Consider the following 16,387-nt stretch of genomic DNA (forward strand, 5'->3'; position numbering starts at 1 on the left):
ACATGTGAAGAAAGATTGTACAAATCTTAAATCTAAGAGAGAAGAATCTAAGGCTTTGTACAGGGAGGCCAATGGTGCCACGTCAGATGGATCGAGTGGATTTGATGGTGATATTTTATCTATATCTACAATCAGATGCTCATACGGTGATCGTTAGGGTGAGTGGATTCTAAACACAAGGGCATCCTTTCACATGACTCCTCATTAGAGTTGGTTCACTAGGTACAGGGAGTACGATGGTGGACATGTATTTATAGGCAATAACAGTGCCTGTAATATTGTGGTTGTTGGTACGATGCGTGTCAAGATGTTTGATGGGATAGAGCATACCTTGACTGGGGTGAGGCATGTTCCTAACATGAAGAAGAGCCTGATTTCTTTCGGTGCACTCGAGGCTGTAGGGTGTAGGTTCACAAGTATTGATGGTGTCCTTAAAGTATCTAAAGGGGCACGGGTAATCATGAAAGCGCAACAACTCGATAATGTTTACAGGTTGATCGAGAGCATTTCAACAAGTGGAGCTGTAGTGGCTGTAGCGGATTTCACATTTGCACGTGTATGGCATATTGGGCATGGCCACATGAGCGGGCAGGGCATGAAGGCTGAGACACGCGGACAGAGATACAGAATAGGTGGAGCAACCACCTATGAGAAGAATCATACAGCATAATCGCAAGATATCAGTGAGGTATATGGACGACTCCAATATCGCAGGGGATCCGTCCTCTATTCAGAAGGCTCTAGGTGAGCCTACTGCTGAGAAGTGGAAGGTGACTATGGGCGATGTGATAGACTTATTGTACCAGATCGACACATGGGAGCTGGTGGAGCTTTTAGTAGGCCAGGAAGCAGTTAGATGCAGGTGGATCTTTGGAAGGATATAGCATAGATATATAGCGAGGTTAGTAGCGAAGGGTTATGCTCAAAGAGAAGATGATGCAGGACATGGAAAATTAAATATGATATGTAAGATTTCAGGCTTAAATCCTACCAATTCAGAAACAATCACACAAATTCCACGTCCCACATGAAAATCCAAACATTCAATTAAAAAATGGAAATCTATGCGGGTCCAAGCCGACACAAGCTAGGACTGGACCAATAAAAATTATAAACCAAATGATGTCAAAGGGAAATAAAATCAATTACTCATGCATAAAAATCAATCCCGAATCTAAGGGATTTCCTAATTTCAATTCAGGGAACCCTAAGGTGATAAAAATGGGCAAATCAATTAGGGATCATGTAATCTAGGGTTAGAATTCATAAAAAACGGATATGAGAGGATAAAAGAGGATAAAAACCTGAGTCAAAAGATGATCCCGCGTGTGGACAGCAATAATGGCCCAGACGGACATGCGTGTGATCCCGGCCGCACCTGTGTGGGGCCCACTATTTAGAAAAAGGCCACCTTTGCCCTGGTGGGCCAGGGATGGACTCCAAAACCAAATCTCAGCTCGATCTGATGTACGATTTGTGCGTAGTGCTCCGCCGAAGTTTCAGCTCGCCTGCGGGCCGAAATCTGGAAACCTTCTGTAATGAAGAAATCTGATGCAACAAAAGGACAAATTCGAAGTACGGATGGTGGGGGAAGATGGAAAAAAAAGATGATGGAAGATGGGGGTGAATTGGGATCGATGTGGCTTCGCACCACGGTAGTTAGCCCTTCGAAAAGGGAGGGCTTCGCACCCACTTTTGAATTCTTCCACAACTCACGAAGAGAGCAGAAAAATAAAGCAGGAATTTTTTATTAACTTCAATGAATGAAAATAACTACAAGGGGTGGCTATTTATAGGGAGAATCCTATACCTAAAAACTCGCACCATGTGCGACACTTATTACTTGGCGATGAAGTAAACTAAAATAAAAACTAAACAAGGAAATCTAAAGCATTCATGATGTTCTAAATAATAACAATAAGTAAAACTTAAAATATAAAACCAATCCAATGAGTGGGCCACGATCATGAGATCCCATGGTGGGCTTTTCTTGACTATCGGGTCACTTTTCTGAACCAAAACTTAACTTCTAGCTAGGAGGCCCTCCCTGGATGTCGTCATCGAGCCAGATCGATGGTGCGGTCCTCCTTCTACGTACGTACATGCGTAGGGGGTGACGTGAGTGCGCGTGATGTCCCCATCAGAAGGGATCGGCTTCTCAGAGATATTGGCGCTAACGGTATAGCAGGTGTCTATTAAATTCGTGATTGGCACTGGTTGGCCAATGCGATCTTGAGCTAGAAAGGATGGGTGCGGATTCTACACTTCTGCAAAGGAAATTGGAAGAGCAAATCTACATGAAATAACCAAAGCGGTTTAAAGTTAAAGGGGTTGAGAAAAAAATTGCAGGAGGTCGTTGCACGACCTATTGCTTAGGCAATGGTTTGATTCCTTCATGGTGAGTCAGGAATTGTATGCTGATGACATGTAGATCACCAATTATGACATGTCTGAAATCAATATACTGAAGACTCGGTTAAGTGAGACATTTCATGATGAAGGATCAGGGGGCTGCAAATATGGTTATCGGTATTGAGACTGAAAGAGGAGCAGGTTTTGGTAATCACAGGTATAATACCTTGTGTAGGTATTGATCAAGAATGTAATGGACTAGGCAAAGCCGAATAGCGTTCCCTATACATCTCTCCTCAAGTTTTCCTCAGGACATGTCCCAAAACAGATAAGAAAAAGCAGGATATATCTAATAAGCCTTATTCGAATGCGGTTAGCAGTGCATGCCATGGTTTGTATTAGACTGATTATTTCATAAGCTATTGATGTTGTGAGTAAATACCCCGACTAGCAATGTTAGGTAGCGGTGAGATGGTACGAAGGACTACGTTTAATCTTTTGAGAAGACAGGAGCAAAGGTGGTTGGGCATGTGGATTCTCATCGAACAGACATGCTCGCCTAGATCGTTCCTGTAGAGAAGTTCAAGTTTTGTGCGACTTCTTTGGACTTAGCGATGGCGTAAAACAAGGACAGAATATGCATAAAAAGTATTGATTGAAGCTATAATGCGATGCAGAGATAAGAGAAGAGGTCAAAAAGCTATATAATTGAAGATTGAAGACATGGTGGAGATTGTTATAAAAACTGATGTTTTAAATCTTTTTGTCTACACTGCTCGACTAGTCAAGGTACTGGCTGGAATAGTCGAAGGTCCCTTCGACTGGTTGAAGCCTGCTCGACTCGAAGTCCAACAATGGTGTATTTAGGAATTCTGGGACACTCGACCAGTCGAGGGACAGGCTCAACTAGTTGAAGGGGTCCTTCGACCAGTCAAAGCCCAAGCTCGACTAGTCAAGGCTTCGCAGATGGTGCGCATTTTATGCACGGACTGCGTAAATTTGAGGCGGTTTCTAGGGAGGTGCATAAGTGGGGTTTCCCCATTTATAAATTGGAGTCCTTAGGGCCATTCTAAGGAATGTTAAGGTTTTCTAAAGGGGTTCCAAGGGTTCCTTAAAGGGTTTTAGGGTTTCTAAAGGGTATAGCAAGGGTGAGATTCGAGGTTGTTCGAATCGGGTAAGTCCTTTCTCTTTGTAATTTCTATTCTCATTGTAGAATTCTGTCGCTTTGTGCCGTAGTTTTTTCCCACATGAGTTTTTTCATGTTAAATCTTTGTGTTCTCTTGTGATTGCTTGGTGCTCTTTGATTGCTATCCCATATCTAAATCTGTGTAATTCCACAACACAAACCCCAACAAGGATACAACTCAAGTCATGCTGGGCCGGATCGAGTTGACCTAGTTAGCTTGTGGACTTGTGAAGTGTATGAGAAACTTGGCAGAGTACACTAACAAGCAAGTTACTCACTAACTCGCCTTGATTTATTGCCTAGTCAAGTTGACTTGACCCAATTCATGTAAACTTAATGAGTTTTAGACCTGTGGTACCATACATGGCATCAATTATCGAACCATGGTCAACACTTCGCCACCATTGAAGAGATGTCCATAACATGCAATTCGTCTAGCCTTTATATATATTATCCACACAAGAGGGTTTTCTTCAAGAGTTTTGGCCCTACGGCCCATTACTTTAGGCTATCATTAAAAACAAGCTTCTTTTAACCTTTTTGATCAAAGCCTGCCTAATATTTCAAAATACGGTTTTCAACTGTCTTGTATAATTTTGACTAATAGATTGTAGCAACTTAACACGCTATCTCATAAAAAGACAATTTTACCCTTTATTTTAAATGAATATAGCTGTGTCATACCAGTGATAGTGAAAGGTGTGGAATCCACATGTAGAATGGACTATGCTATGCACATTAATATGTGTTTGATCCAAACCATTCATCCTTTGTGGATCACTATTTTAGAGTATGCGCTAGAAAATGAAGAAATCCAAATATCAAGTGGACCTCACAAAGGAGAAATAATGACCAGTAAACGTCCACCATTAAAAACTGCATGGGGCCACTATAATGTTTATTTTTATTTTTATTTGTGTAAGCATGGGGCCACCACCGTAATGTTTATTTTTATTTTTATTTTTTTACACACCCCACACACTCACGCTGGTGGAATTTCACCACCTATGGGTACTCGAACCCTTGACCACAACTCCCGGGCAAGAGTAAACTATGTCATGCAGACCTAGATGAAGGGAAGCACAAATATCAGCTTCATCCGAAACGGTGTGGGCTAAAATAATTACTACAGTAAACCTGAGGAGTTTTTCACTTTTCAGTGGTGTGTTCCACTTCGATTTAGATTTACCTCATGTTAGGACAACACCCTGAAATAATGATCCAAAATAGAGGGACGGTGTGGTTAATACACATACATCGTGGTTGTCCGACGAACCAAATGCCAGCTTTCGAATAGGACGTATGCCTGCTTTCGAATAGGACGTATGCCATCAGCGTCCTTTTGGCATGACATCAAAATTTAGGTGGTCCACCCTTATATGCATGTGAAATTCACCTGGACCACCACTTTATCATCCCCATCTTAAGCTCAGTGGCTAAATCTACTGCCCATCTCTAACTCTAGAGACCACACGATTGAACATAATACAGAGCAACTCTTACCGTCAAAACAGTTTCTATTTGTGTGTCCCAACTTAATCACGGTTAGACCCGATTTTTTGCCCTTATACATGAATTTTAGTGGGTTACCTTATGGAAGGATTAGATTTTATATAACCGGCACATTGTACTTCATAAAAATCAAGGGTTGGCCTTCTCAATCCTAACTGTTACTTGTTTGTTTGGCTCAATAATTAAAGGACCACCATGATTTTTGTGCCATGTGGGTAATTTATGATGACTCACTTGGTGCTCGGGATGGATTTGACATGGACATTATGGTGCGCCCACCTGAGAGCCTACTTCTATTCTTTGGATTCCGATTTAAATAAAAAACAGTATAAATTTCGTTTGGCCGTGAACATGGTGCCCACCTTGATGTATCTATTGCATATCTATGCTGTCCATCCATTATGCTAGATCATTCAGAGCATGAGTCCAAGGCAAAAAGAATTCTAAATCCTAAGCGAACCACACCACAAGTAATATTAATGGTGATTGACCATTTAAAACTTCCAAAAACAATAGTGGGCATTACGATCGGGCTTGGGGATTTTTAATAGTAGGCATTCAATGACTCCATCTGAAATTTGGATCTGCCTCATTTTTGGTCCCATGCCCAAAAATGATATGACAAAATGAACGTACGGCGTGGATAAAACACGTATGGCATAAAATATGAAAAGGCATTTTTGTCATTTATAAAATATAATATATTATACTCAATAACATCAGACCGTAGGTGCCAAAATGAGTAAAAGTGGAAGCTTAGGTGGCTTTTATAAATCATTTTAGAAATAGGATTGTTTTCTTATAGTAGTGCAAAACCTAGGCGGCCGTATATACCACAAAATCTCTTTCTTTGAAATCCCAGCATCCATTACCAACCATTGAGGAGCATTCGATCCACATGGCCACGTCCCAAACACCCCCTACTCCACAAGAAGAGAAAGAAGGACTAAGCCATGAATGCAAAGAATTACTCTCCTCCCTTCCAACGACAAACTCATAGCCGCATCGTCTCTATCAATACCAAGGTTTTTGGTACACCAAATGGTTTCTACTGGGAACAATTGCATGTCAACAGCACTTCCAAGCTGGCGACAACGATTTACTATTGGCCACCATTCCCAAATCAGGCACTACATGGCTCAAGGCACTCGCATTTGCTATCATGAACCGGGGCTGCTACCCATGTCCCCAGCACCCTTTGCTCTCCAACAATCCCCACAAACTCGTACCTTTCCTGGAGATGGGACTATTATGCAAACAAACAAACTCCTGATCTTGAATGCACTGGCTCCCCTCGTCTCTTTTCCACGCATGTACCTTACACGTCATTGCCACAATCCATTAAGGACTCTAACTGCAGAATTATCTATCTTTGTAGAAATCTTAGAGATGTGTTCATTTCTCTTTGGCATTTCTCAAACAAGATGAGACCTGAGACTCAATCACCGATCTCACTCGAAGATGTATTTGACCTTTTCTGTGCAGGTATTTCATGGCGTGGTCCCTTCTGGGACCATGTATTGGGGTATTGGAAGGCAAGCTTAAAATGTCCTGAGAAGGTAATGTTTCTTAATTACGAGAATTTGAAAAGAGAGCCGTTGGTTTTGTTGAAAAGGTTGGCGGAGTTTATAGGATGCCCTTTTACAACTGAGGAGGATAGAGGAGGCGTGCTTCATGATATATTAAGGTTGTGTAGTTTCGAGAATTTGAGCAATTTGGACGTGAACAAGACCGGAAAGACTCATATGGGGAAGGACCAGTATAAGTTCGAGAATAGTCATTTGTTTAGGCGAGGTGGGGTTGGTGATTCTTCCAATTATCTTACTACTCAAATGATTGAACGGTTGGATCGGATCACGGAAGAAAAGTTGAAATGTTATGGTCTGACGTTCCCAATATCTATTTAGGGGGGCATTTCACTGTTCTCCAACTCTCTTTGTATTCTTGTATGCTTTCATGTTTGATTAGTGTTGGGCGTGTTGTAATGTAAACCACTTTCTTTATGATTGTGTTCATAGGGTTTCGATATAATGTAAGGCCCGATGTGTACATGCACTGCCTATGTTCCCACTGTTGGATGAAAGGCAGTTTAGAGATCGGGGCCATTTATCAGCTGGTTTACACAGTAAGCATGTTCTTGATCGAATTTGTATGAGAATAAAAAAAGGTTGCTACAATCAATGGTCGAAAAATATTCCAAATTCAATATACATGCGTGGCTCACTTGATAAGTGGGCTCCCCTGATTTTTAGTATAGGACATTCACAGAGCCCTTACCTAACCAATGGCTCAGATTGATCACACCTATGTCATCGGATGGTGGGAATGAGACCTCATATGGTATCTGCGGTTGGACCCTCTGCATTATGTAATTTGCACTGTTTAAGTATTGTCTGTTATCAAGTTATTTAAGATATGTGTGTCTACGCACTCCCTGCTACATACAGCGGAGTTTCTTTTCTAATGACAAATGATCAAATATGGAGGGTTAATCATGAGTAATGACTTGTGATACAACCATTTTTTTTTCCGACCTAACAGTTACATATGCTCTCGTACCGAAGGTGGGCAATACCATGATGATCACCAGATATGAAAATTAGGCGGAACAACACATACAGTAGGCAAATGTCAGTACTCAATGGGTCAATAAGTAGCATTTTTTTTAATACCGAAAGTCCAATAGAAGAGTGACATATGGTATATCACGATAGATGATAGATAAGAAGCGTGCGTATGAAAGGGTCTTTACTCTTGCTGGGGTGGTAGACTCTCAAGAGTTTCAACACCCGGTCAAGGGTCCGAGTACTCATAGGTGGTGAAATTCCACTAGGCCTGAGTGTGTCGGGAATAATAATAATAATAATAAGTGTATGAAAAGATTTTCTAAAATATACCTTGAGTACCTTTTATGGAATGTTATCAAATGACCAAAGTAATGCATCCGGAAAAATAAAAGCTTAATGCGTGGTCAAAGAATAAGCCATAACCAAGAATAATAGAGCTTGGCTGAAAGAAGAGGAACGGTTAAAAATAGAAACGTAATAAGAGAAGGATATGAGAGCAAGATTCATCTTCTCCAAATCGCTAATTCACGCCTCTTCCTCATACAGTTTGCAAACCTCAGCCCATGTAGCCCGCTTCATGTGGGGGATGGGTGGAAGAGGAGGAGCAGGAGCTCCTGGTTTTAGCTTCTTTGTCAGCAACATGACATTTGATACTTCAGAGGAGGACCTCCATAGGATTTTCGGTAAATATGGGAAGATACCTGATGTTTCCGCCCCATGGGATGACATGCACAATTGTCATCGGGGTTTCAGATTCGTCAGATTCCACTATGTTGCGGACGTTTATACAGCAATAAGGATTCTCCATGGGAAACGTGTGGACGGCCGCATCATCACGGTCACGTTGGCCAACTCCAAAAAGGCTTCTTCCCCACCCAAATACAGGATGCTCCGAACTCCTCTCAAAACCCCAAAACAGATTTTTAGAACCAGACATTTATGGCAGGGAGAAATAGGGCCTCCTTTCCCCTGTTTGGGAAATTAGAAACCCCTCACAGCAGCAGCGAGCTGATAAAACCTCTTTCATGGCGAATGGTGCCCAAGTGGAGTCTAAACTGAAGCAACTAGGGCTTGCCCTTGTGGGACATGCTCTAGACAAAGACGTCCCCATGATTCATCTCTTCCAAGCTCTCGTGGACTTGAACTTCGCTGCATCCGCCATAGATGTTGCCAGAATAGCAATGGACCGCTTCCTCGTCAACTTCAAATCTAAGCTCGAAGTTACCCATTTCTTCTTAAATAGCTCCCTGCACGCCAAGATGGGTCTCTCTAAGGTCAAAGCCTAGAGCCATTCCTCAACACCCTCCGACAAGGTGTTATGGGTTACTCTCTACGGGATTCCTGTGCACGCCTAGCTGGAATCAGTTTTCATCGGTTTGGAGAGTACCTTCGGCAAGGTGATAGAAGTGGACAAATGCTCGGTTATGGGATTCGTCCAAATCGGAGCTAGGGTCAGGGTCATCCCTTAGCCAAGTATGGACACTAACAAGCTTCAAAGTCTGATTGTTAAAGGGGTTAAATACCTGATCTGGGGTACTATTGAATATCCCTCCACCTTCCCTGTTGAAGGCAATCTTCGTGCAGGGCAGTTGGGATCCCAACTAATCTCCACTCGATAATGGGTAGAGCAAGTCTTTAGGCATCTATTTTGGCCTCCGGATCCTCCTCAAACATCCAATGCAGAACCTCCTCCAGGGACCAGGAAGTCTGGCCACAATTTATAGGGTATTCTCTTTGTACCACTGCAACTTATTTGTAATATTGCCACAGAGAACCCTATGCCTGATTCCCTTGTAGGTACTTCAATTATGGCTATAGATCAGTTACCCATTTCGTTTCTAAGGTCAGATACCCCTATAATCCCTCCAGAGTTGGTCCCAGAGCAGCCCCTAGCACTCCTCCCTCTTCTAGCTCCTGATCCAATCCCTACCATAGGCCCTAATCCAGCCATTAATATAGCCCCTAATCCAGCCCTAGCTATAGCCCATAATCCCATTGAATCCCCTCCCTCTATCTTGCCGCCAGTCCCATACCATCCAATCTTTGATCAGCCGCCCATCTCATGCTCTCCAACCGTCTGCGATATAGTCCCTGAAACCCAACAACTAGTCATGCCCATTGCATGACCACCCATCATTCCCTCACCACCAGCTCTAGCTATATCTGAGTCTATCCTATCTACCCCCGTACCCTATATGGATTAGCCCAATCTCCTCCTTTGATTCAAAATACTCTCTGGCTCTTTGTCAATCCATAGAGCCCTCTCAACAGGCAATAAACCCCTCAGTCAGAGAAGCCCCCTTCCAGCAGGTGTCACTAACTTTGCACTATGGCACTCCCTACCTCTCTCTACTCCCTTCAGAAGCGAGGCTATAAAAGGTATGAAACTCTTTGTCGACCTCTCCCCTTTCTTTAATAACATCCACCACCCATCTAACATCAACCCCTGCCTTTCTCTGTCTAACAAAGGATCCAACCCCTCCCCTTTGATCGTCAATTTCACTGGGCTACCCCAACCCATGTTAGGCCCCCCCTCCTAGTTAGAACCTTTATTGGCCAACATGCCCCCCATTCTCCCTGTCCAAGCCTCTCCCAAAAAAACCACTGAAAACTCAAGGGGCCAAATCCCAGTCCAACCCACCAAGTGCAAATAGATAATCAATTGGCCGAGTAAAGGTCAAGGCACTCAACTCAAAACCCAGTATCTTAGCCCTGGATGGTAGCTGGAATGGTAGGCTAAGAAGAATGAAAAGCTGTGAGACCACTTCCGAGAGCACTCCCCATGGATAATTGGCTTATCTGGAATGCTCGCAGGGTGGGAAATGATGCCACCATCAGATACCTAAAACTCCTTATCTCTTAATTCAAGCCGGCTATCATAGTCATCCTTGAACCTATGCTCGTTAACTCTAAACGAGTGCGCACGGATCTTAAGCTCGAATTCCACTGCTCCCAATCCAATGCTTTGAGGGAGGAGAAGTATGGATCTACCATTGCTCGTTTATCTTTGTAAATCATATTATAGCCTTAAACCAGATGATCTCCTTCGTGGTTGGCTTCCAGGGCAAATCAGAAACCATTCTAGCATCCTTCATGTATGCTAAATGCTCAAAAATTCTTTGCAGATGACTATGGGATCAACCGGATCAACTGGCCACAAATTGCTCCACTCCTTGGCTAATCACGGGTGATTTCAATGTGGTTCTTTCTCCATCTAAAAGGAGGGGCTCAGGCTCTTTTGACGCTCAAGCTTCAGTGGAATTTATCGCCTCTCTTAACACTGCAGGCCTCATCGATGCAGGATTCTCAAGAAACAGTTTTACCTGGTCCAACAACCAGAGGGGCCAAGCAAGAGTCTGGGCCAGACTTGACAGAATTTGCTACAACTCCTCCCAGACAAATAGCTTCCCCTCATTTCAGGTCAAGTATTTACCCATATTGCACTTAGATCACGCCCCTCTTCTCCTCTCCTTCCCCAATCAAATGAGGTCACCCCCAAAGCAATTCAGGTTCCAGCACATGTGGTGCCTCCATGAAGACTTCTAAGATCTTATTCGTAGGGCTTGGTATTCCGACATAGTGGGGGACCCGATGCTCATTCTCTAGAGCAAAATCAAGAACATCAGGGCTGCCCTTAAAATCTGGAAAAAGTATCGTGTAATATCTTCCTCAACTTGAAAAAGGCAAAAGAAGATCTTATTATCGCGAAATCTGCAACCTAGCAATCTGATGACCCTATCACCCAACAGCATCTACAAGCAGCCTCAGACAAGCTTGCCCATTTCCAGCTCTGCGAAGAAGTTTTCTGGAAACAGAAATCCAAAAACAGTTGGCTCAAGGAAGGTGACTGTAACACAAAGTTCTTCCACAATGTTGCTTCGAAATGCGCTAAGAGATCAGTCATCTCCAATATCAAATTGGAGGAAGGTGCAGTATTCTCAAACCATGCTGCGATCAAACAAGTAGCGATCACCTTCTACTCCAAGCTCAGGAATGTCGATCCCACTCCCATTCACACGCAGCTGCTGGACATTATTCCCTCCCTGCTCTCAATCAAAGATAACTTCTCCTTGTTGGTTGTTCCATCCCTTGAAGAGCTTCATGTGGCAGTCAGCGGGATCCCTGTCGATGGTGCCCCATGCCCGTACAGCCTCTCAAAGGCTTTCTTTCAATCCTGTTGGGAGGTTGAAGGCCCTGATCTCCTGGATGCTACTCGCTCCCTGTTCAATGGTGGTACTATCCCTCGGGCATTCTCCTCAACCCCTCTCTACCTCATTCCCAAAACCCCATTTCCAGATAAATTTTCAGACCTTCACCGTATTAGTCTTTATAATTGTGTATATAAAATTTTTGCTAAATCACTAACAAACTTGGTAGAATCATTCCAAAAATTTTTTCTGTTCAACAGGGTGCCTTTGTCCAAAGGAGATCTATATCAGAAAATTGCAAACTAGCTCAAGAAATCTTTCAGAACATCGACCGCAAAGTTAGAGGTGGCAACATTGTCATTAAGCTCGATATGGAGAAGCTTATGATAGGCTTGACTAGGGGTTTCTTAAAGTCGTCCTGCGGAGATTCGGTTTTAACGTGCCTTGGTTTTCTTTGATTGAGAAATGCTGGTCGAATTCTTAGTTCTCCAATCTCATTAACGGTGAACCCGGAGGCTTCTTCAAGTCCTCTTGAGGCCTCCGCCAAGGCGACCCCATCTCCCCTGCTCTTCTCATCATAGCGGCTGAGGCCCTCAGCAGAGGCTTTAGGTAGCTGATTGTTAGAGGTTTCTGTTGCCCCTTTTATTCACGCAAGAACTACCGCCCATCTCCCACCTCCTTTTCACAAATGACACGGTCCTTCTGGCCAATACTAGTTGTGACTCCCTTCGCATTATCAAGTCATTCCTTAACCTATACCTATCATCCTCCAGCATGAATATCAACACTCACAAGAGTTTCTTCACTCTCTTAGCTAACCATTTGGCTTCAAGATCTAGAGCGATCTAGCGCATCTTGGGCTTCAACAAAGGGGCTATCCCCTTCACATATATGGGCCTTCCTATCTTCTAGGGGAGACCGCGCAAGGCCTATTTCCAGCACATCATCAAAAAAATAACCCCTTGCATTTCTGGATGGAAGAGAAGAATTTCATCACAAGCGGGCCGTCTCACTCTCATCAACCACGTGCTATCCAGTATCCCGGTCCACTCCATGGCAGCTACAGATATCCCAACAGGTCTTCTAAGTGAGATGTAAAAATCATTTTCTAACTTCTTTCAGGGCTGGGATGACAACACTAAGCACTGCCACTGGACCAATTGGAAGGTCATTTGCAAGACCAAATCGGAAGGTGGCCTGGGGGTTAAGAGCCTAAGTAGCATCATGAAGGCTTTAAGACTTAAAATGGCCTAGACAATCAGGTGCAGAGGCAAAGATGGCTGCTAGGCCTCCTTCATTGTTGAAAAATACTCCAAAGATTTGATCATTGCAGGCTCAGTCATCCCCTCCACCTCTCCTCTATGGAAAAACATCTTCAAGCTCTTGTTTTCCATCTTTACCCACTCCCACTGGCTTATAGGTCGAGGTGCCTACAATTTTTGGGAGTCAAACTAGACTGGATTAGGTCCGCTGTAGAACTGGGTGTTCCAGTCCCCTACCCAGCTAACCCAACTTCCCCATCATGTGCACGACTGGATTGGACCCCTAGGTTGGCGTCACCTCCCAAGCGTGTAATCTCTACTCCCCTAAGTAGTGATCGATCACATATCTGCTGAAGCATTTTGCACCTCCCTCTCATATGATATCCAAGTTTAGTGTCACACCCCAACAAGAGAATTCAGCATTGCTTCAACTTGGAGGTGCTCCCGATCTAAAAACCCGATTTAGCCTTAGTCCAAATGGATTTGCCACCCGCTCCTCCCTCCTAAGATCTCCCTCCTTTCCTGAAAAATCTTTCTTCATGCCTCTCCCCGTGGACATCAGAATCTAGGCCAAAGGCATCATCTTGGCATCCATATGTGACTGCTGCCCCTCCCCGCTTCAGCCGGGCATCGAGTCGTTGGACCATATCTTTTCCTCGGGTGACCTGGTAGTTAAGGTTTGGGCGAGTCTCAGATCGATGTTCCACATCCTCCCCTTCATTTCCCACCATTCAGCCTTAGGTAGGGCTTCCCTCTAGTGGGCGTCTTCTCCCTTTGCTGACCATTTCCAATCCCTTAGAGGCCTCACGCCACTACTGACCTTCTGGGAACTCTGGGCTGCGAGAAATGTAGCTCGCATGGAGGGCTCCATGATTACTACTGCTAGAGTAATTGCCAATGTTTTCCACTGGATCAGATCTATTAGCATTCCAATTCCCCTCCCTAAATCTACATCTCGCTCCACTGCTTCAGCCCTCATCTACTACCAGAAAAAGGGGCAAAGGCTATGGATAAAACCGTGGCTAAAGACCTATAGCTATGGTTATAGTCCATAGCACATCTGTAGTAATTGGAACCATAGCTGTAGGTCTCAAAGATATGGCTAGCCAGAGAATTAGTGGCTAAGGATTTAATCCGTAGCTATAGTATCTGTACCTACACGCTTATACAGCTATGGATTATATTTGTAGCAAAAAGTAAAACAAGAACCGTAGCAATATGCTGAAGCTAGCAACAACTATGGTTTCTAGATAATGAGCTACGGTTAAAAGCCATAGCCATTATTTTTATTTTTTAATAAAAATTATAATAATGGTGCCTCTTACTAGTACATTCCCTGATAAAAATTACAATATGGTCTCATATTTGAATTTTAAATCTGTATATCTGAATTTTAAAAATAGATATATAAATAAAAATTTAGAGAAATAGGTGTTTAAACCAATCTAAAAAGATGTTTAACTTGCGTTTCTAAAAAAGAAAAATGATATATTTTCTTTCTTCATCTTCTCCTCATATTCTTCGTCATCGGGCGCCACATAATCATCCTGCCATAAAATTAAATCCTTTCATCAACATCTAACCATCTAACAACAAATCCAACAACTACAAATTTTTAGACGTTCCTAAGGATAAGTGAAAAAAAATCCCATTCTGTACAAACTGCAGGTTTGGGGTAGACATGAAATGAATATGCTCATTATGCTTTTCAACCTTCCCACCCTGAAAATAATATCCACAATACAAATGGAAAGAGAACATAACTGCATTGGAATCATAAAATTCAATCACACATACATAAAATGGCAAAAAGAAAAAGAGCAGAGATTGGACTAAAATCATATAATCCAATCATGACTGTATCAACATAATGGTAAAACAACAAGAAAATGATCTGAAGTCCATAAATTCGAGCATGCCCACATGACCAAAAAAGGTGAATAAAAGAAGAGAGAGAGAGAGAGAGAGAGAGCAAAGAATCGAGTCAAGAAATTCTATCATGCCCACATCATAAAAGTGGCAAAGAACCGGAAAAGTAAACTAACATTCTATAAATTGCTATAATGGAGCTCATTTGTCACCGAAGTTTAATTCAATCCTCCCTGTGGTACGCATGGAAAACAAGCAGGGTCAATAATGTTGATGTGGATAGGTTATAGGCCAAAAATGACGGTGGTCGAACAAAACTAGGACTACCAGTTGTGAGTTTTCAGGTTAAATGTGGGTAGTATTGTCATGTGCGATCGCATATGCGCATATTTTTGGGGAGATCGCATATGCGGCTATGGCATATGCGATCCCTACACATATATGATTGCATATGCCACATGTGCCAGCATATGCGATCGCATATGCGATGTATGCGATCGCATACTACATATGCGATTGCATAATGGCCAATGGTCAGATTTCTGATCATTTTTTGACCATTTTTTTTAAATCCAGATTTTTTCTCTATAAATATGTATTCTAAGCATTCCTACGTACAAAAAAAAGCTCAAACTCTCTCTCTCTCTCTATTCTCTATTTCTCTTACGACATCCTCTCTTACATATTTCTAATTCTACTTTTAAGCACTCTACAATCTACACATCCACTCCTCTCCATGCATATTCCATTTCCATATTTCTTTTCTTTTCTTTCAACTTTCAAGAATCAAGAATTAAGGAAGGGTATAAGAATCAAGAATTAAGAATCTAAGATACATGATACATCCAAATTCAAGAATCAAGATTCAAGAGTCAAGACTCCTCTCCAATCCCCATCCACTGAATTGATTGAACTCTCTTTCCAGTTTCTACTTTCTAGTTCAATCAAGGGAACATACATAACATCACTCTCTCTTTCTATCTCTCTTTCTATAGGGAACATACATAACATCACTCTCTCTTTCTATCTCTCTTTCTATCTCATTTTCATTTAGAGTTTCATATTTCATAATATCCAAGTTCTAAGTTTTCTAAGTTCTAACTTCTAAGTTTCTAATTCTAACAACTTCTATCATTTTATTTTATTTTTAGTTTGTTTGTTAATTGATTTGTTACTTTGTTAGTTGTTAGTTGTTACAACTTACAACTTACAAGTTTGAAGTTACAACTTACAAATTACATCTTACAACTTACAAGTTACAAGTACAAGTTACAAACTTACAACAAGAATTCAAGATCAATAGTACTCAAGTCAAGAGGTAAAGGTGAAGAGATCAAGAGAAGACAACTTAGACAAGAATTTGGAAGTTGAAAGTTGGAAGTTGGAACCTCTTTTAGATTCATAATTCTAATTTTGTTTGTGTAAATCTCTCTCTCTCTCTCTCTCTCTCTCTCTCTCTCTCTCTTTCTACAAGTGTAACTTACTCAACTC

At 42.3% G+C, this 16,387-nt stretch overlaps 1 protein-coding gene and 1 pseudogene across 1 annotated transcript; both read left to right on the forward strand.

Moving 5' to 3' along the window:
• The first annotated feature begins 295 nt into the window (after window positions 1–295).
• Window positions 296–7,152, forward strand: LOC131224265 (cytosolic sulfotransferase 5-like; annotated as a pseudogene).
• A 1,051-nt stretch (window positions 7,153–8,203) lies between these two features.
• On the forward strand, window positions 8,204–8,602 carry LOC131224266 (serine/arginine-rich splicing factor SC35-like). Its single transcript, XM_058219799.1, has one exon. The coding sequence runs from the start codon at window positions 8,204–8,206 to the stop codon at window positions 8,600–8,602; it is 399 nt and encodes a 132-aa protein (XP_058075782.1).
• Window positions 8,603–16,387: the final 7,785 nt, after the last annotated feature.

Source organism: Magnolia sinica, chromosome 13, assembly GCF_029962835.1.
Source record: "Magnolia sinica isolate HGM2019 chromosome 13, MsV1, whole genome shotgun sequence".
In the NCBI taxonomy this organism is placed as follows: domain Eukaryota; kingdom Viridiplantae; phylum Streptophyta; class Magnoliopsida; order Magnoliales; family Magnoliaceae; genus Magnolia; species Magnolia sinica.